The 17,800-nt window shown below is 52.0% G+C and overlaps 1 protein-coding gene across 2 annotated transcripts in view; it reads left to right on the forward strand.

The window, feature by feature from the left end:
• phf14 (PHD finger protein 14) overlaps positions 1–17,800 on the forward strand; it is a 60,282-nt gene that overhangs the window by 19,266 nt on the left and 23,216 nt on the right. The window contains exons 10-17 of one of the 2 annotated variants that reach the window (XM_035430473.1): positions 102–208; positions 821–916; positions 2,654–2,760; positions 3,120–3,251; positions 3,710–3,890; positions 4,662–4,718; positions 5,020–5,141; positions 8,855–9,117. In XM_035430473.1, coding sequence (XP_035286364.1) covers positions 102–208; positions 821–916; positions 2,654–2,760; positions 3,120–3,251; positions 3,710–3,890; positions 4,662–4,718; positions 5,020–5,141; positions 8,855–8,861 — 809 coding nt within the window. In that variant the 3' untranslated portion in view covers positions 8,862–9,117. Of the gene's footprint in view, positions 1–101; positions 209–820; positions 917–2,653; positions 2,761–3,119; positions 3,252–3,709; positions 3,891–4,661; positions 4,719–5,019; positions 5,142–8,854; positions 9,118–17,800 lie in introns of those variants that run through there. The other variant, XM_035430472.1, reaches the window with a different exon arrangement.

Genomic DNA, 17,800 nt, shown 5'->3' on the forward strand with positions numbered 1-17,800 from the left:
GATGATCACTGTTCCTCCATTTTGGCTCAGATTAGGGATGCTGTGACTGGGTGACATTGATGTGTGTGCGATGATGACTCTGTTCCTCCATTTTGGCTCAGAGAGGAACATGCGGATGATCCAGATCCAGGGGAACATTTCGGAGCAGAAGAACCTGAAGGACCAGCTGGAGGGCGAGCAGGAGAAGCTGCACGTGGAGTACAACAAGGTGCGGGCGGAACACCTCACCTGTCCCCTTTACTGTTGCACACCCACACACTACACACACACACACACACACACTCACACATACACACACACACACACACCCCTGGTAGTGTTCTGAGGGTGGCGTGAGGCAGGCGGTGGGGGGGGGGGCGTGAGCGTGATGGGGAGGGGACACAGTGGGAGGAGGGGATGGTGGGGGTGGGGGGGCGGTGGGGGGTAGTGGGGGCGGAGTTAATGTGCCGTGCACTCGCTCTCTCTGCATATTAAGCAGGGTTAATGGAGCGGGAACTGCTAATTAAATCACCACAGTCCCATTGAGCCTGGACTGGGGTAGAGAGGGGGGGGGGGGACTGTGTCCCCTGTCCCAGTACAGATATCACCACAGTCCCATTGAGCCTGGACTGGGGGGGGGGGGGCTGTCCCCTATCCCAGTACAGAGATCTTCTGTATAAACGCATATATATTCATATAACCAAAAACCAAATGCGTGCGTGTGCGTGTGTGTGTGTGTGTGTGGTGTGCATGTAGGGTATGTGTGAGTAGTGTGTGTGCAGTGTAGTGTGTATGGTTTGTGTGTGTGTAGTGTGTGGATAATCCTGCTCTCTCTCCTCAGCTCTGTGAGTCTCTGGAGGACCTGCAGAATGTGAACGGGGTCCTGCGGAGCGAAGGGCAGTCCATGTGGTCCCTGATGGGAGGCATTCTGGGACAGGTACGCCCCCCCTCCTCCCCCTCACAGCCCCCACCTGTCACCTGGCCCCCCAGCATTACCCCTACAGTCTCACCCTCTCCCCTCACCCCCCATCCTACATCACTCACTATCACTAACCAACCCCAGCTCTGCTTAGCTTCAGTGCTAACCAAGCCCAGCCCTGCTTAGCTTCAGTACTAACCAAGCCCAGCCCTGCTTAGCTTCAGTACTAACCAAGCCCAGCCCTGCTTAGCTTCAGTACTAACCAAGCCCAGCCCTGCTTAGCTTCAGTACCAACCAAGCCTAGACATTAGCTTCAGTGCTAACCAAACCCAGTCCTGCTTAGCTTCAGTACTAACCAAGCCCAGCCCTGCTTAGCTTCAGTACTAACCAAGCCCAGCCCTGCTTAGCTTCAGTACTAACCAAACCCAGCCCTGCTTAGCTTCAGTACTAACCAATCCCAGCCCTGCTTAGCTTCAGTGCTAACCAAGCCCAGCCCCGCTTAGCTTCAGTGCTAACCAACCCCAGCCCTGCTTAGCTTCAGTGCTAACCAAGCCCAGTCCTGCTTAGCTTCAGTACTAACCCAGCACAGCCCAGTCCTTAGCTTCAGTACTAACCAAGCCCAGCCCTGCTTAGCTTCAGTACTAACCAAGCCCAGACCTGCTTAGCTTCAGTACTAACCAAGCCCAGTCCTGCTTAGCTTCAGTACTAACCAAGCCCAGCCCTGCTTAGCTTCAGTACTAACCAAGCCCAGACCTGCTTAGCTTCAGTACTAACCAAGCCCAGTCCTGCTTATCTTCAGTGCTAACCAAGCTCAGCCCTGCTCAGCTTCAGTATTATCAGACAGAGGATATTATGGGCTGGCGTTTGGCAGTGTGAATCGGGTGCAGTGTAAGAGAGCCTGTTAAGCAAATGAAAGGGGTAATAATGTTGGGTAATGATGTCGTGGAGGATGTGGGGAGGGTGCGCTGGTGCTCTCACAATGACTGCCATAAATCAGGTAATTATGAATGTGCTGCCTTGGAGCAGAGCCATCAGTCAAAGCTCCCAGTGCCTCTGCCTCGGCTGTTCTTACATTCATCACATCCCTGCTGTGTCTTACTGCTCTGCATCCCTTTACTGCTGTCTGTGGCCCATCTCTGTGTTTGTGGGCACGTTTACACACAATGAAGGAATAAAACTAACTGCTGCTCTGACTGCTGCTGTCTGATCACTGCTGCTCTGACTACCACTGCTCCACACTGCTGCTCTGACCACTGCTCCACACTGCTGCTCTGATCACTGCTGCTCTGACCACTGCTCCACACTGCTGCTCTGACCACTGCTCCACACTGCTGCTCTGACCGCTGCTCTCTGATCACTGCTGCTCTGACCACTGCTTCACACTGCTGCTCTGACCGCTGCTCCACACTGCTGCTCTGACCACTGCTCCACACTGCTGCTCTGACCACTGCTCCACACTGCTGCTCTGACCACTGCTCCACACTGCTGCTCTGACCACTGCTTCACACTGCTGCTCTGACCACTGCTCCACACTGCTGCTCTGACCACTACTCTCTGATCACTGCTGCTCTGACCGCTGCTCTCTGATCACTGCTGCTCTGACTGCTCCTCTCTGATCACTGCTGCTCTGACCACTGCTCCACACTGCTTCTCTGACCACTGCTCCACACTGCTGCTCTGACCACTGCTCTATACTGTGTTACCATGGCTACTGGCTGGGTGTGTCCCGTGTGACAGCTGGTCTTGTTTCCATAGAAACTGAACTCCCCCGCCATCCTGAAGGCTCCCAAGGAGAGGAAGCCCAGCAAGAAAGAGGGCGGGGCTCCGGGCAAGTCCTCCAATCTCCCCGCCATCCTCTACAGGTAAGCCCCGCCCCCCCTTCCCTCATCCAACCGCAGCTTCTGAAATCACCATGTCTACCAGGAAGGCTGCTTCTCTCTAAAGCACAGTAACTGCTGTCTGTGCTGGGAGGGGGGAGGGGGGGAGGGGTGGGGGGGGGTGAACCAACCTTTATCAGCATGGTAGCAGTGTTGTAGTACAGCGCTTGGGGAACAGTGAGGTTGCAGGTTTGATTCCCAGATGGGGGGCATTGCCGGTGTAATTTTTAGCAACAGGTACTTAACCCGGGATGCAGGGTTGACTGCCCCCCCCCCCGGGGTCAGGATGTGTCCCTGTCCTCTCCAGACAGATGGCCCACACCCTCTTTCTGCCCCCCCCCCAGCTGCGGAATCTGTAAGAAGAACCAGGACCAGCACCTGCTGCTCCTGTGCGACACCTGCAAGCTGTACTACCACCTGGGCTGCCTGGACCCGCCCCTCACACGCATGCCCAAGAAGACCAAGAACAGCTACTGGTGCGCCCCGCCGTGAATGGGTGAATGAGTGAGTGAGTGAATGGATTAATGGGTGAATGGATCAGTGGATGAATGGGTGAATGAGTGAATACTGTGAAATACAGAATGGGTGAATGAGAGAATGAGTGAGTGAGTGAATGCATTAATGGGTGAGTGGATGAATGAGGGAATTGAGTAAATTGGGTGATTGGATTAAAGGGTGAATGAATGATGAATGTGTAAATGATACCTTTATTCCATAATTAAAACTCATGTTCAAACCAGTAGCACCAGTATATGCAGTAAAAATGAGAAATGATCTGTGCAGAACAGTAAAAGGATCATTTTCTGAAAGAAACTACACCCAAAGAACCCCCCCCCCCCCCTCGATATTGTGCATTTCTGAAGTGGACAGAGAAATGTGAACGAGGCTAAAAAATCTCCTGCGCCCCCCCTGCCCCCCCCCCCCCCCCCCCCAGGCAATGCTCTGAGTGCGACCAGGCGAGCAGCGACGAGGCCGATATCGCCATGGAGACGCTCCCAGACGGCACCAAGCGGTCCCGCAGGCAGATCAAAGGGCCAATCAAATTCATCCCACAGGACGTCCCGCCAGAGCCCAAGAAGATGCAAGTGAGGAGCACGGTGAATATTCACGGCACGGTAAATAACCATAAATAACCGACTCTCCACCAAACTGTCAATCACTCAGTCACTGTCAGTCACTGTCAATCACTGTCAATCACTCAAACTGTCAATCACTGTCAATCAGTCAATCACTGCCAACCTGTCAATCACTCACAGTCCATCACTGCCAATCCATCAACACTGTCAATCACTCAATCAGTCAATCACTGCCAATCAGTCAATCACTGCCAACCTGTCAATCACTCAATCAGTCCATCACTGCCAATCCATCACTCACTGTCAATCCATCAATCATTGTCAGTCCATCAACCACTGTGAACTGTGAATCAATCCATCAATCAACCAATCACTCAGTCAATCAGTCATTCAGTCAGACACTCAGTTAATCATTTTTTAAATAACACATTTATATAGCGCCTGTCCTGGATCTCATCGCTGTGTGCACAGATCTCTGATGACCTCGGTTGTCAGCTCTGTGAAGCAGGCGCTATATTTAGGAACTCGGGATTCTCAGGTGTTGTTTTATTCTTAGTGACTTTTTTTTTTGCTCTGAATGTGTCAACTAAAAACATCTGCATCTTTTCTGTCTGTCTGAGTACTGACTGTAGACTAGGCATTGTGAAAATGTGGTTAGTTAATAAATATGTTATAAATGCTGGCAGTGTGAAAGTGTGGTTAGTTAATGAAGATCTTATAAATGCAATCACTGCATTACTTATCTAATGTAATGAACATTGGAAAATAATTAAAAAATGGTGTTTCTTTTATTTATTATTTTTTATTCAGCGAACCAGAGGGCAGAAGCGCAAGCGGGTGTCCATCTGTGAGGAGGAGAAAGTGGAGGTAGGCCGTCTGACCTCTCTCCCCTTAACACCATGACCCCTGACCTCTGACCCCTTAAAACCGTGACCCCTGACCTATGACCCTTGCCCTCTGTTATGATCTGCCACAAACGGTGGGGCGTTTCCATATATAGAACAGGGGGCGTGGCCATGTACTGAACAAGGGGCGTGGCCGAGTACCAAACAGGGGGCGTGGCCATGTACTGAGCAGGGGGCGTGGCCATATGTGGCTGTAGTACTGTACTGTAGAGTCTGTGGCGCGTTGGCGCGCTGTGATTGGCCGTGCCGTTGCGTTTCCATAGGAACCGCCGGCGCGGGAGAGACGGCAGCGGCAGACGGCCCTGCAGAAGAAGCCCAAAGCGGACGACACCCGGACCGAGTGCGCCACCTGCAAGGGTCCGGGGGACAACGAGAACCTGGTCAGGTGGGTTCCTGCGTGTGTGTGTAACTGTGTGTACCTGTGTGTGTGTGTGTGTGTGTGTGTCCTGAGTATGTGAGTGTGTGTGTGTGTGTATCTGCGTGTGCATGTAACTGTGTGTGTGTGTGTGTGTCCTGAGTATGTGAGTGTGTGTGTGTGTGTACCTGTGTGTGCGTGTAACTGTGTGTGTGCCTGTGTGTGCGTGTAACTGTGTGTACCTGTGTCCGTGCGTGCGTGTGTGTGTACCTGTGTGTGTGTGTGTGCCTGAGAGTGTGTACCTGTGAGTGTGTAACTGTGTGTCCCTGTGTGTGTGTGTGTGTGTGTGTGCCTGAGGGTGTGTACCTGTGTGAGTGTGTAACTGTGTGTGCGGATATGTGTGTGTGTGTGCTGGTGTGTGTGCGTATTTGTGTGTGAGTGTGGTAATTAAAGTTCAGTCTTCATTAAGGGGGGTGCTGAGATCAGGGAGAAGTCCTCACTATTGATCGGTCTCACACACACCGACACACGCGCACACACACACACACACACACACACACACCGCTGCAGTCATGTGATTCAGCATTCTACGGTCATGTGACCCCCCCATATTCTCACTACACCCCCCACCCCTCCACCCTTTTAGTGTTTCACCCCACTCCTCAATTTTATTATGAAATATTGAATTATTTAAAAATGAGGGCCTGAAGGTTGGACCGGTCCTCATAAAACACTTCCACACGGTGTGGCGTTTCACTACGTGGGGAAAAAAGGGCATTATTAAATACTGAATAAAACACGCTGGTCTTTATACTCCATTAGTGCTCGCAGAAACCTGGAGAAAGCAAAATGTCTGCCCGCTCCTTTGAGCACAAATAGGCTCAGGAAAAACACCTCCGCTCACCTTTCCATGAAAACACACTCAATAAAACAGGAAACCCATCTGCTTTCCTGGCTTTTGATTGGCCGCTGAATTGGTACTGCCCTTCAAAGAAAAAGTTCATCTGAAATGTTTGTTTCTGTTATCTGCGTTTAGATTTCTTAAAACTTTCTAGTCCTGCATTTCGGGGGGGAAAATCACTGGCGCCACTTTCCTAATGAACATGGGTCATTTTTTGGTTTAATCAATTAGTAACACACCTGCACATGTCGATAACACACCTCCACGTCCGTAACACACCTGCACATGTCGATAACACACCTCCACGTCCTTAACACACCTGCACACATCTGTAGCACGTGTCAATAGCTGTGGAATCCTGCTCGTGTGAACGTTCCCAGGTGAAGCTCCTCCTATTGGACCTTTGCCAGTTTGGGGTTTTGAGCACACTTTGTGAGGACCAGGGTGGTGTGGGGGGACCGGGTGGGGTGCGGTGGTCATTGTGTGTGTTATAACGAGGAGCTCCTTTAGTCAAGCTCAGGACGGCATGACCACCGATCCTGTTTGACCTTTGACCCGTTAAAGAGACGTCACCACAGCAGCGGACCGGCGAGCGTGATTGGCTGGTGTGGGCAGTCTTGCATGTAGCGGTTTGTTCCCGGCGGATTATCGATCTGGACGCGGCGGAGAACTTCTCAATCTTGAGTTAAATGGCTCGTGCCGTCCCTGTGGCAGACCTGGCAACCGGGCCCCTTTCTGGGTTGCCAGATATTCGATTGGAGGCCGAATGTGGGGAGTGGGGGGGACAACCCGTGGAATCCGCGATTGTGGGGGATCTTTCCGTGATGTCATGCTCTGTCGGCATGGCAATTTATAAAAAGACTTCATTGCCACAGTCCAGTTTATTTTTTTTATTCGTTTACATTATAAACAACTTTTAAACTGGTTTTTTTTTTTTTTTTTTTTTTTTTTGAAGACCTATCTCAGGCTAAAATCCAAAACTGCCACCTCGCTAGTTAGCGCTTAATTATGCTAACTGGAAATGAGCTGTGTCGATGTGGGCGTGCGGTATGTTTTTGCTTTCCTCTGTTTCTTCCATCCCGGTGGTTCTAATCCTCCAGCGAGGTCTTCTGTGTGTGGCACAGGCGATTACCCAGAATGCCTTATTTCTTCATTTGGACCAACCGGGCAGGAGTATCAGGGTTTCAGGTTTGCGTTCTGTGGTTGGGGTCTGTGATGTTTGTGGTTTTCAGATGTTGCTGGTCGTGTTTACGGTCATGATGTAGGGATAGACTTTGCAGTGTGCCTTTGGGTTAGGGTTAGGGTTGTGTGCCTTTGCAGGTGATGTTTTGGGTTTGGCTCTGTTTTATAGTTGGATTTGGGGGTGGTGTTTTGCAGTCAGGGTTTAGGGGTGATGTTTGGGGGTGATGTTTATGGTCAGGGTTTGGGGGTGATGTTTATGGTCAGGGTTTGGAGGTGAAGTTTTTTACGGTCAGGGTTTGGGGGTGAAGTTTTTTACGGTCAGGGTTTGGGGGTGATGTTTGTGGATTATTTTTTTACAGTCATGGTTTGGGGGTGATCTTTTGTACAGTCGGGGTTTGGGGGTGATTTTCTTTTACAGTCAGGGTTTGGGGGTGATGTTTGTGGATTATTTATTTTACGGTCAGGGTTTGGGGGTGATGTTTTTATGGTCAGGTTTTGGGGGTGATGTTTTTTACGGTCAGGGTTTGGGGGTGATGTTTATGGTCAGGGTTTGGAGGTGAAGTTTTTTACGGTCAGGGTTTGGGGGTGAAGTTTTTTACGGTCAGGGTTTGGGGGTGATGTTTGTGGATTATTTTTTTTACAGTCATGGTTTGGGGGTGATCTTTTGTACAGTCGGGGTTTGGGGGTGATTTTCTTTTACAGTCAGGGTTTGGGGGTGATGTTTGTGGATTATTTATTTTACGGTCAGGGTTTGGGGGTGATGTTTTTATGGTCAGGTTTTGGGGGTGATGTTTTTTACGGTCAGGGTTTGGGGGTGATGTTTTTTACGGTCATGGTTTGGGGGTGATGTTTGTGGATTATTTTTTTACGGTCAGGGTTTGGGGGTGATGTTTTTAACGGTCAGGGTTTGGGGGTGATGTTTGTGGATGATGTTTTTTACGGTCAGAGTTTGGGGGTGATGTTTTTAACGGTCAGGGTTTGGGGGTGATGTTTGTGGATTATTTTTTTTACGGTCAGGGTTTGGGGGTGATGTTTTTACGGTCAGGATTTGGGGGTGATGTTTTTACGGTCAGGGTTTGGGGGTAATGTTTTTTACGGTCAGGGTTTGGGGGTGATGTTTTTTACGGCCAGGGTTTGGGGGTGATGTTTTTTACGGTCAGGGTTTGGGGGTGATCTTTTGTACGGTCACGGTTTGGGGGTGATGTTTTTAACGGTCAGGGTTTGGGGGTGATGTTTGTGGATGATGTTTTTTACGGTCAGGGTTTGGGGGTGATGTTTTTAACGGTCAGGGTTTGGGGGTGATGTTTGTGGATGATGTTTTTTACGGTCAGGGTTTGGGGGTGATGTTTGTAGATTATTTTTTTTACGGTCAGGGTTTGGGGGTGATGTTTTTACGGTCACGGTTTGGGAGTGATGTTTTTAACGGTCAGGGTTTGGGGGTGATGTTTGTGGATGATGTTTTTTACGGTCAGGGTTTGGGGGTGATGTTTTTTACGGTCAGGGTTTGGGGGTGATGTTTGTGGATGATGTTTTTTACGGTCAGGGTTTGGGGGTGATGTTTGTGGATGATGTTTTTTACGGTCAGGGTTTGGGGGTGATGTTTGCGGTTTTGAGGTTTACGGTTTGCTGCCCTGACTCTGTCTGTCTTTGCATTGCACAGGTTGTGAGGTCCGGGGTTCCCCTCCTCTAAAACACTCCGGACAGACGACCGTTGGCTAGAGAGACAAATTTTACCCATTGAAGATTCTCTCAAGGGGGCGGGGGAGTAGTGGGTAAAGGAGGAGGGGTCACAGACCGTCCCATCCGCCCGTCGCCCCCCAGTACCGACCCCCGCCATGGACACCGGGACATGGCTTACAGACAGTCCGGAAAAAAACAAAAACAAACTGGACTTTTGCTTTGGAAAAAAAAAAAAAAACGAAAGTTGAATGACATGTCCGGACTCCTTGGTGACGCGTGTGGCGGATCTGTTTCTCGGATGTTCTGGAGGACTTTCTTGGCGTCTGGGACTCTGTGTTTGGGATGTTTTTGGGGTGGGGTGGGGGGTGTGGGAGGGGGCTCTCTCTGCGTCTGCGGCCGTGGTCTCTGGCTTTGTGCGAATCGTCTCTCTCTCTCGCAACGCGCCTGCTTTTCTCTGTCTGGACTTCTGCCTTTTCTCGAGCGTCCATCTTGGAGCGAATGAGCCGCTGTTCCTTTTCCAGAACTCTGTCCCCCCCTGTCCCCCGTCCCCCAGGACCTCTCTTCTGCGCTGCTAGGAATTGTGGGACTGTTTGTTTTTTGCACTGGACTGTGATGGCTCTCGGGACCTTGGGTGCGTTTGTGCATCGTCCCCAAAATGCCAGCCCCCATCGAGGAGGACCAATCGGAATGCTCATGTGACCCGCGCACCTGCTGTTTGATTGGCCCTGGCTGCATTGACTGCAGTCATGTGATCCACGTGCCTGCTTTTGATTGGCCCCCGTGTTTGGACTTCGCGCCTCTGTGGTTGTGATTTGTAGTCTGTTCTGTTCTGCTCATAGAGAGTGTGTGACTGTCCATAGGATTAGTGCTTTAGCCTGTTCCCGTCATAGGTATGAATAGTCATGATTATAATAACGGTAATTATTCTCCTTTCAGAAATACTTGAGCTCAATTGTGAGTGTTTGTGTGTGTGTGAGTGGGTGAGTGGGTGAGAGTGTGTGTGTGTGTGAGTGGGTGAGTGTGTGTGTGCGCCTGCGTGCGTGCGTGTGAGAGCGAGAGAGGAATTTTGTGTGTGTGTGAGCGAGAGAGAGAGAGAGAGAGAGAGAGAGGAATTGTGTTTGTGAGGGTGTGTGAGAGAGCAAGAGGAATTTTGTGAGAGTGTATGTGCATGTGTGAGAGAGAGAGAGAGAGAGAGAGAGAGGGCGAGAAGAATGATGTGTGAGAGAAAAAGGGAGGGAGAGAGGGAGATTAATGATTAGTGGTGTAAAAGTCCCCCTGAGGGGGTCTGAATGGCCTGTTTTAGCGGATTTTGTTCCTGTCAGTAACCTGATTAAACGTGATGGGTCCCCCAGGTCTGCCTCTTGTTTGTGGTCACGTGATCTGTGTGTGTGTGTGTGTGTGTGTGTGTGTGTGTGTGTGTGTACATGTCTGGTTGTGTGTGGGTGTGTACATGTCTGTGTGTTTGCATATGTGTGTACGTCTGTGTATGTGTGTTTAGTGGATGTGTGTGCATGCGTGTGTGTGTATACGTGTGTATGTGTGTGTTAAGTGGATGTGCGTGCGTGTGTGTTTGTGCATGTGTGTACATCTGTGTGGATGTGGGTGCGTGTGTGTATGCATTTGCATGCGTGCGTGTGTCTCTATGTCCTTGTATATGTGCACAAATCCTTGTCTCTCTTCACCTGGTTGGCTGTAATGAATGAGTGTGGGGGTGTAATTGATGGTGGGGGTGGTGTGGGGGGGGGGGGGTTCTTCTGTCAGCCCCCATTTACAGTTTAGGGGGCCCAGCGTCCTGGTTTCCATGGCAGAGGGAAGGTGGAGCTGGTGGAAATAAAGAAGCTGTGGTTTTTATTCTTGGCAGCGAATGCAGACATCAGATGTACAACATCCTGGACATTTGAGTAAATAAAGATGAGGAAGAAGGATGGGGAATAAAAGAAAGACCAATCAGGACTAGGCTAGACTGTTGCCTTTGTCGCCATCTAGTGAGCTCCTGGAGGTACTGCAGTCCCTTTAAGGGAGCCTCGTGCTCTATTAACACGGCCAGTGAGCGAGTGCAGAAACGTCCAGTTTCCTTCCGCGAAAAATATGTTTGTAGCGTGGCGTAACGGGTGGAGGGCTGGGTTTGGCATAAAGGTTGCAGGTTCGACTCTCGGGTGAGACACAGCCGTTGAACGCTTGAGTGCGAGGCACTTCCGGACGTATCCCGCTGCGTCAAAGGGCCGCTGGGTACAGCCGCGGAAGTTTCCACGGGAACGCGCTCCTGTTAAATGGCGGTAATTTGGGGTGAAAAATGGCCCCGTCGCTGGGAGGCGGCGGGCCGTAAAAGCCACGGTTGCCGTGACGCTCCGCCGGTGGTGTGCAGCGGTTGCGTTTCGGGAACGAGAGTCCCCCCCCCCCCCCCCCCCCATTACCGCCTCTGACACCGCCACCCAGGGGTGATTTAATGGCGCCATTTTGATCCTGCTGACTCTCCCTTTTCTGCTCCCATTAAGAGCCAGCGGAGAACCAAGTGTGTGTGTGTGTGTGTGAGAGAGAGTGTGCGTGTGTGTGTGTGTGAGAGAGAGTGTGCGTGTGTGTGTGTGTGAGAGAGATTGTGCGTGTGTGTGTGTGTGAGAGAGAGAGAGAGAGTGTGTGTGTGTGTGTGTGTGTGTGTGTGTGTATGTATGTGTGTGTGTGAGAGAGAGTGTGCGTGTGTGTGTGTGTGAGAGAGAGTGTGCGTGTGTGTATGTGTATATGTGTGTGTGGTGTATGTGTATATGTAGAGGGGTTACAGAGTGTAAGCTCCTAAAATCCTTGCCCTCCCTCCTTTGGCTTAAAATTGGTAATAAAAATGAGTTGAAGTCTCTGCAGTCCTCTAACTCTTCCTCCGTTTCCCAGTCTTTTGTTCTCTCTCTCTCCTTCCCTTTCTCTCTCTGTCTCTTTCTCTCAGTCTCTAAATCTCTCTCTGTCTGCCTCTAAATTTCTCTGTCTCTAAATCTCTCTTCCTCTCAGTCTCTAACCCTCTTTGTTTCCAGCTCTCTCTCTCCCCCCTCTTCTCTCGCTCTCTCTCCCTCCTTCCCTTTCTCTCTCCCTCCCTCCCTCTCTCCCCTCTCTCCCTTTCTCTCTCTCTTCTCTCTCTCTCTCCCTCCTTCCCTTTCTCTCTTTCTTTCTCTCTCTCTCCCTCCCTCTCTCCCTCTCTGTCTCTATGTCTCTCGCTCACTCTTGCTGTGGAGGGTAAGAAGCTGATTCTGTGTGCTGTAATGTTGGTGTAAATCAGGAGGTGGGGGGGGGGGGTAATCCTGCCAGATCTCGACGGGGGGTCAGCCAAACTCGCTGGTGCTCTCTGTCATTGATGACGGGGAGGGCAAGGCCGTATCGACCCTAACCCCCCCACGCCACCCCCCCCATACTGGACCTCTCCCGGGGTAATTAGTCTGCTGCTGAGGTGATAAATTTAGTGGCTTGTTTCATCCAGAAGGACCAGGCTGCAGATGCACAGAGTCTACTGCCTACAGCCTGTCCCTCTGTCTGTACTGCAACGTGTGTGTGTGTGTGTGTGTGTGTGTGTGTGTGTGTGTGTGTGTGTGTGTGAGAGAGTGTGTGTGTGTGTGTGTGTGAGAGAGAGTGTCTGTGTGTGAGAGAGTGTGTGTGTGTGTGTGTACGTGTTTGTGTGTGTGTGTGTGTGTGTGTGTGTGTGTACGTGTTTGTGTGTGTGTGTGTGTGCGTGTACGTGTTTGTGTGTGTGAGCTTTTCTGCTGTGAAAACCCATGTGTCATTGCCGTCACTTTTCCATGGAAACTCGTGGGAATAGTTTTTCCTGAAAAAGATGAATGGGGCTCAAATAACACGAGAGCAAGAGACCGTCAGCCTGGCTGAGTGGCACGCGCGTCTCAGACAAAAGCAATCAATCTCCGATTCCCCTCCCCCAGTCCAGCCTTAATAAGGTCACATCACTCAGTCCATCGCTGTGCGGAGTGATTGCATTTGTCTTGTCCCCTCCCTCTCTCCCACCCGCCCTCCGCCCCCCCCCACCCTCCGCTCGATTACAAATTCTAAATGTGTTGATAAGCTGAAGGACTCTGACATTGTGACAAGCCATTTGGGGAGTGGCTGGGGGGGGGGGGGGGGTGATGTGATCATTCAGTGTGGGACTGTAGTGTAGCGGTTATTTGGGGGGGTGGGGGTGATCAGTCAGTGTGTGATTGTAGTGCACTGGTTATTTGGGGCGGGGGGCTGGGGGACTGTAGTGTAGCGGTTTTTTTTGGGGCTGGGGGGCTGGGGGGGGGACTGGGGGACTGCTGTTGTTAGAGACCTGTGTTAGTAACTCTGAGGTTGTGGAGCTGTGCTATCGTACCCCTGGGCGAGGTACTTAACCGGAATTACTGCAATAAAACGCGCAGCTGGGTAAACGGACAGTGTGTAAAAAGAGCTGTCGCTCTGGATGAGCTGACTGAGGGAGACAGCGCAGGTCCTGTGGGTTTGAGTCACAGTCAGCGCAGGTCCTGTGGGTTTGAGTCACAGTCAGCGCAGGTCCTGTGTGTTTGAGTCACAGTGCAGCACAGTCAGCGCAGGTCCTGTGGGTTTGAGTCACAGTCAGCGCAGGTCCTGCGGGTTTGAGTCACAGTTAGCGCAGGTCCTGCGGGTTTGAGTCACAGTCAGCGCAGGTCCTGCGGGTTTGAGTCACAGTCAGCGCAGGTCCAGTGGGTTTGAGTCACAGTCAGCGCAGGTCCTGCGGGTTTGAGTCACAGTTAGCGCAGGTCCTGCGGGTTTGAGTCACAGTCAGCGCAGGTCCTGCGGGTTTGAGTCACAGTCAGCGCAGGTCCTGTGGGTTTGGCGGGTTTGAGTCAGTCAGCGCAGGTCCTGTGGGTTTGAGTCACAGTGCAGCACAGTTAGCGCAGGTCCTGTGGGTTTGAGTCACAGTGCAGCACAGTTAGCGCAGGTCCTGTGGGTTTGAGTCACAGTGCAGCACAGTTAGCGCAGGTCCTGTGGGTTTGAGTCACAGTGCAGCACAGTTAGCGCAGGTCCTGTGGGTTTGAGTCACAGTCAGCGCAGGTCCTGCGGGTTTGAGTCACAGTCAGCGCAGGTCCTGTGGGTTTGAGTCACAGTCAGCGCAGGTCCTGCGGGTTTGAGTCACAGTCAGCGCAGGTCCTGTGGGTTTGAGTCACAGTCAGCGCAGGTCCTGTGGGTTTGAGTCAGTCAGCGCAGGTCCTGCGGGTTTGAGTCACAGTCAGCGCAGGTCCTGTGGGTTTGAGTCACAGTCAGCGCAGGTCCTGCGGGTTTGAGTCACAGTTAGCGCAGGTCCTGTGGGTTTGAGTCACAGTCAGCGCAGGTCCTGTGGGTTTGAGTCACAGTCAGCGCAGGTCCTGCGGGTTTGAGTCACAGTTAGCGCAGGTCCTGCGGGTTTGAGTCACAGTCAGCGCAGGTCCTGTGGGTTTGAGTCACAGTCAGCGCAGGTCCTGTGGGTTTGGCGGGTTTGAGTCAGTCAGCGCAGGTCCTGTGGGTTTGAGTCACAGTGCAGCACAGTTAGCGCAGGTCCTGTGGGTTTGAGTCACAGTGCAGCACAGTCAGCGCAGGTCCTGTGGGTTTGAGTCACAGTCAGCGCAGGTCCTGCGGGTTTGAGTCACAGTTAGCGCAGGTCCTGCGGGTTTGAGTCACAGTTAGCGCAGGTCCTGTGGGTTTGAGTCACAGTCAGCGCAGGTCCTGTGGGTTTGAGTCACAGCGCAGGTCCTGTGGGTTTGAGTCACAGTTTGCGCAGGTCCTGTGGGTTTGAGTCACAGTTAGCGCAGGTCCTGTGGGTTTGAGTCACAGTTAGCGCAGGTCCTGTGGGTTTGAGTCACAGTCAGCGCAGGTCCTGTGGGTTTGAGTCACAGTCAGCGCAGGTCCTGTGTGTTTGAGTCACAGTCAGCGCAGGTCCTGTGGGTTTGAGTCACAGTCAGCGCAGGTCCTGCGGGTTTGAGTCAGTCAGCGCAGGTCCTGTGTGTTTGAGTCACAGTCAGCGCAGGTCCTGCGGTTTTGAGTCACAGTCAGCGCAGGTCCTGTGTGTTTGAGTCACAGTCAGCGCAGGTCCTGCGGTTTTGAGTCACAGTCAGCGCAGGTCCTGTGGGTTTGAGTCACAGTCAGCGCAGGTCCTGTGGGTTTGAGTCACAGTCAGCGCAGGTCCTGCGGGTTTGAGTCACAGTCAGCGCAGGTGCTGCGGGTTTGAGTCGCAGCAGAGCTGCTTGGTGCTACAGCCGCCATCTCTGCTGGCACAATAGGCTCATTACCGCGCAGTAATTAAAGGAGTCGACAGCAAACTGTTAACGAGCCACTCTAATAGAGTTAAGGTTCTCCCCGGGGGCGGGGGGGGGGGGGGGGTGGCCAGGAGGAGGAGGAGGTGGAGGAAGATGAAGATCATGAGAACAAAAGCGGTGCCCCCCCCCCCCCCCACCTTGGTGTCCACACACTCCTGCACCCATTTGTCTGTTCAGGAGGGGGCGAGGGTTAGAGAAAGCGAGTGAGTGATAGAGGAGCAGAGAGAGAGAGAGATAGTGAGGGAGAGAAAGAGAGGGGAGAAGAGAGACACAAATCAAATTCTTTATCCTCTCCACAAAGCTGCCTCCCCACACACCCCCCCCCACCACTCACCACCACCCCACCCCACCCCACAAACAATTCCACACATGGGGTGTGTGTGTGTAGGGGTGTATTTTGCATGTGGATGTGCGAGTAAGGTTGGTGTGTGTGTGTGTGTGTGTGTGTGTGTGTGTGTGTGTGTGTGTGTGTGTGTGTGTGTGTGTGTGTGTATGTGTGTGTGTGTAGCCAAATGTGTCTGTAGTCGTTCTCTTTCTTAAGAGCGTCCTTGTAGACAGCGCGGCCGTGGACAAACGCACAAGGCTGCCCCGTGACCACGCACAGACGTTTTTTCCACAGTAGTCTGTGGGCGTCCACTGTGGACAGGGCGCTAACGCGCTAGCTTGTGAGCTGACGGCTCCAGCCAGGGGCTCCGCCGTCCGAGACTAGCATCACCGTGACAACAGGGTCAGAGTTCAATTCATTTTATGTCCCAGTCACGTCGTCGCAGGAACCACTGGGTGACTAGCCGCCCGGAGTACCAACCGAATCCATCGCTGGTCTACAAACTGGCCTGTAAACAGGAACCAGTCGCTTGGCATGCAAATCGGAATGCTGTTGCATCACAGTACTAAGAGTTGCGGATGGTTTCCATGGTGATTTTAAGTTGCCTGGATGCTTAAAGTCCTGGTGTGTCACAAGTGTCTGTGATTCCACAGACAGCAGTTACTCGAGTTTGAAGGGTTAACTCTCTCTCTCTCTCTCTCTCTGTCTCTCCCTCTCTCTCTCTCTCTCCCTCTCTCCTTACCGTCGAAAATAAGACGTCCCGATTTAGCCACTTTCTGATCATTAATTAAGGTGTTAACCAAGGACAACCCTGAGGCCTTAGAGGACGTTTGGGTCTGTAAAGCAGCACCAGAAACTTCTGCTACCAACCGAAACCTTGCGTAGTTCAGAATGAGGTGGGGGTAGGAGGGGGGGTCGGGCAATCGATAATATCTGTGAGGCCCACCATAAATTCAGGATATTTCTTGTTGTATGTATTTCCCGCTGAATTGCTTGTGACATCGTGGAGGGAGGCCAGGATGATAAAATTCAGGGAAAGCTGGAGAAGCTTTTCGGGGCACGGAGGCAATGGCAGTTTAGAAAAACGATAAAGGATAAAGCAGACTGGACAAGCCAGGAAGCACGAGAGAGAGGCTTTTTTCAGAGGTAATACCGGTAGTCAAGGTGACACACAAAAAAAATAAAAAATAGCCATGGCAACCAATGTACAAGAAGCCCCCTCCAACCCCCCCCCCCCCCCCCCCACCTCACTCACCATGGAGCCATTTAACCACTTTAATCTCTACAGACTCTGGAAAATGTAGCTAATAGAGGTGTGGGGGGTTCGGGGGGGGGGGGGGTTGGCGGCGGGTTGGGGGTCAGGGTTACAGTTTTTAAAGGGATTATTATAGTGGATTACAGAGGATATTTCAGGGGTGAGTTCTGTCGGCAGAGGAAGCGCTGTCAGGGGGTAGAGTCGGTTTAATGCCGCTCGGGTAGTGGTGCCGCTGTGCGGTCAGTAATGCACAGGGGAACGTCTTATCAGGACTGGGGTGCGGGCCGACCCCCCCCGGTGTGGGGAGGGGGGAGGGGGGAGGGGGGGGGGTGATAAGGGACCCCCTTTCAGACTCCAGCGCTCTCAGACCAGGGGTCCCCCAAACTCTGTGAAACCTGTAGAAAAATGTTGGCCAACGCACCAGCTACCCTGAGGAAGGGGGCGCACTCCTGCCCAACCAGAACCTTTCCCTGTGTTTCTTTTTTTCTTCTTTTAGGGCTTGCGCTCCAAAAAAAAAGGAGGGAAATTTCACAGCACCAAACCCCTCCCACCCCCCCAACCCCGCCCCCCTCCCTCTTATGCAGACGGTTTGATGAGATCAGAGGTGGTGTGGGTGTAGGCTGACTCCTGGCTTTTCCCCTCATTTATCTGAGTAACCCTGAAAAATCTCAATCTACCGCTATTGATTAGACCATAATTAGTTAATTAGGGACAGGAAGGGGAGAGAGGGAGGGAGGGAGAGACAGAGCTGGAGAGGACGAGAGATGCTTTGTTTTGCTCTGGCTCCACTGAAGGGCGCTGGATTTTGGTGATGAGCCTGTGTTCACCGATCCCTCTGAAACTCCGACAGGCAGGCCCGCCAGCCGCCTGAACGCGTTCCCCTTCCCGAGTTTCTGATAAACACCTGTGCTGAACACCTGTGTGCAGTGCTAAAACTGTGCCTCGTTGGGTCGTTCAGTAAACACCTGCTGTAGCTCTGATGGTTACCTGTGTATGTTAAGCACCTGTGTGGAACACTGCCGTGCCTGTGGTGGTTACCTGTGCATGTTAACACGCTGCAGTACCTGTGGTGTT

Source organism: Anguilla anguilla, chromosome 8 (genome assembly GCF_013347855.1).
Source record: "Anguilla anguilla isolate fAngAng1 chromosome 8, fAngAng1.pri, whole genome shotgun sequence".
Taxonomy (NCBI): domain Eukaryota; kingdom Metazoa; phylum Chordata; class Actinopteri; order Anguilliformes; family Anguillidae; genus Anguilla; species Anguilla anguilla.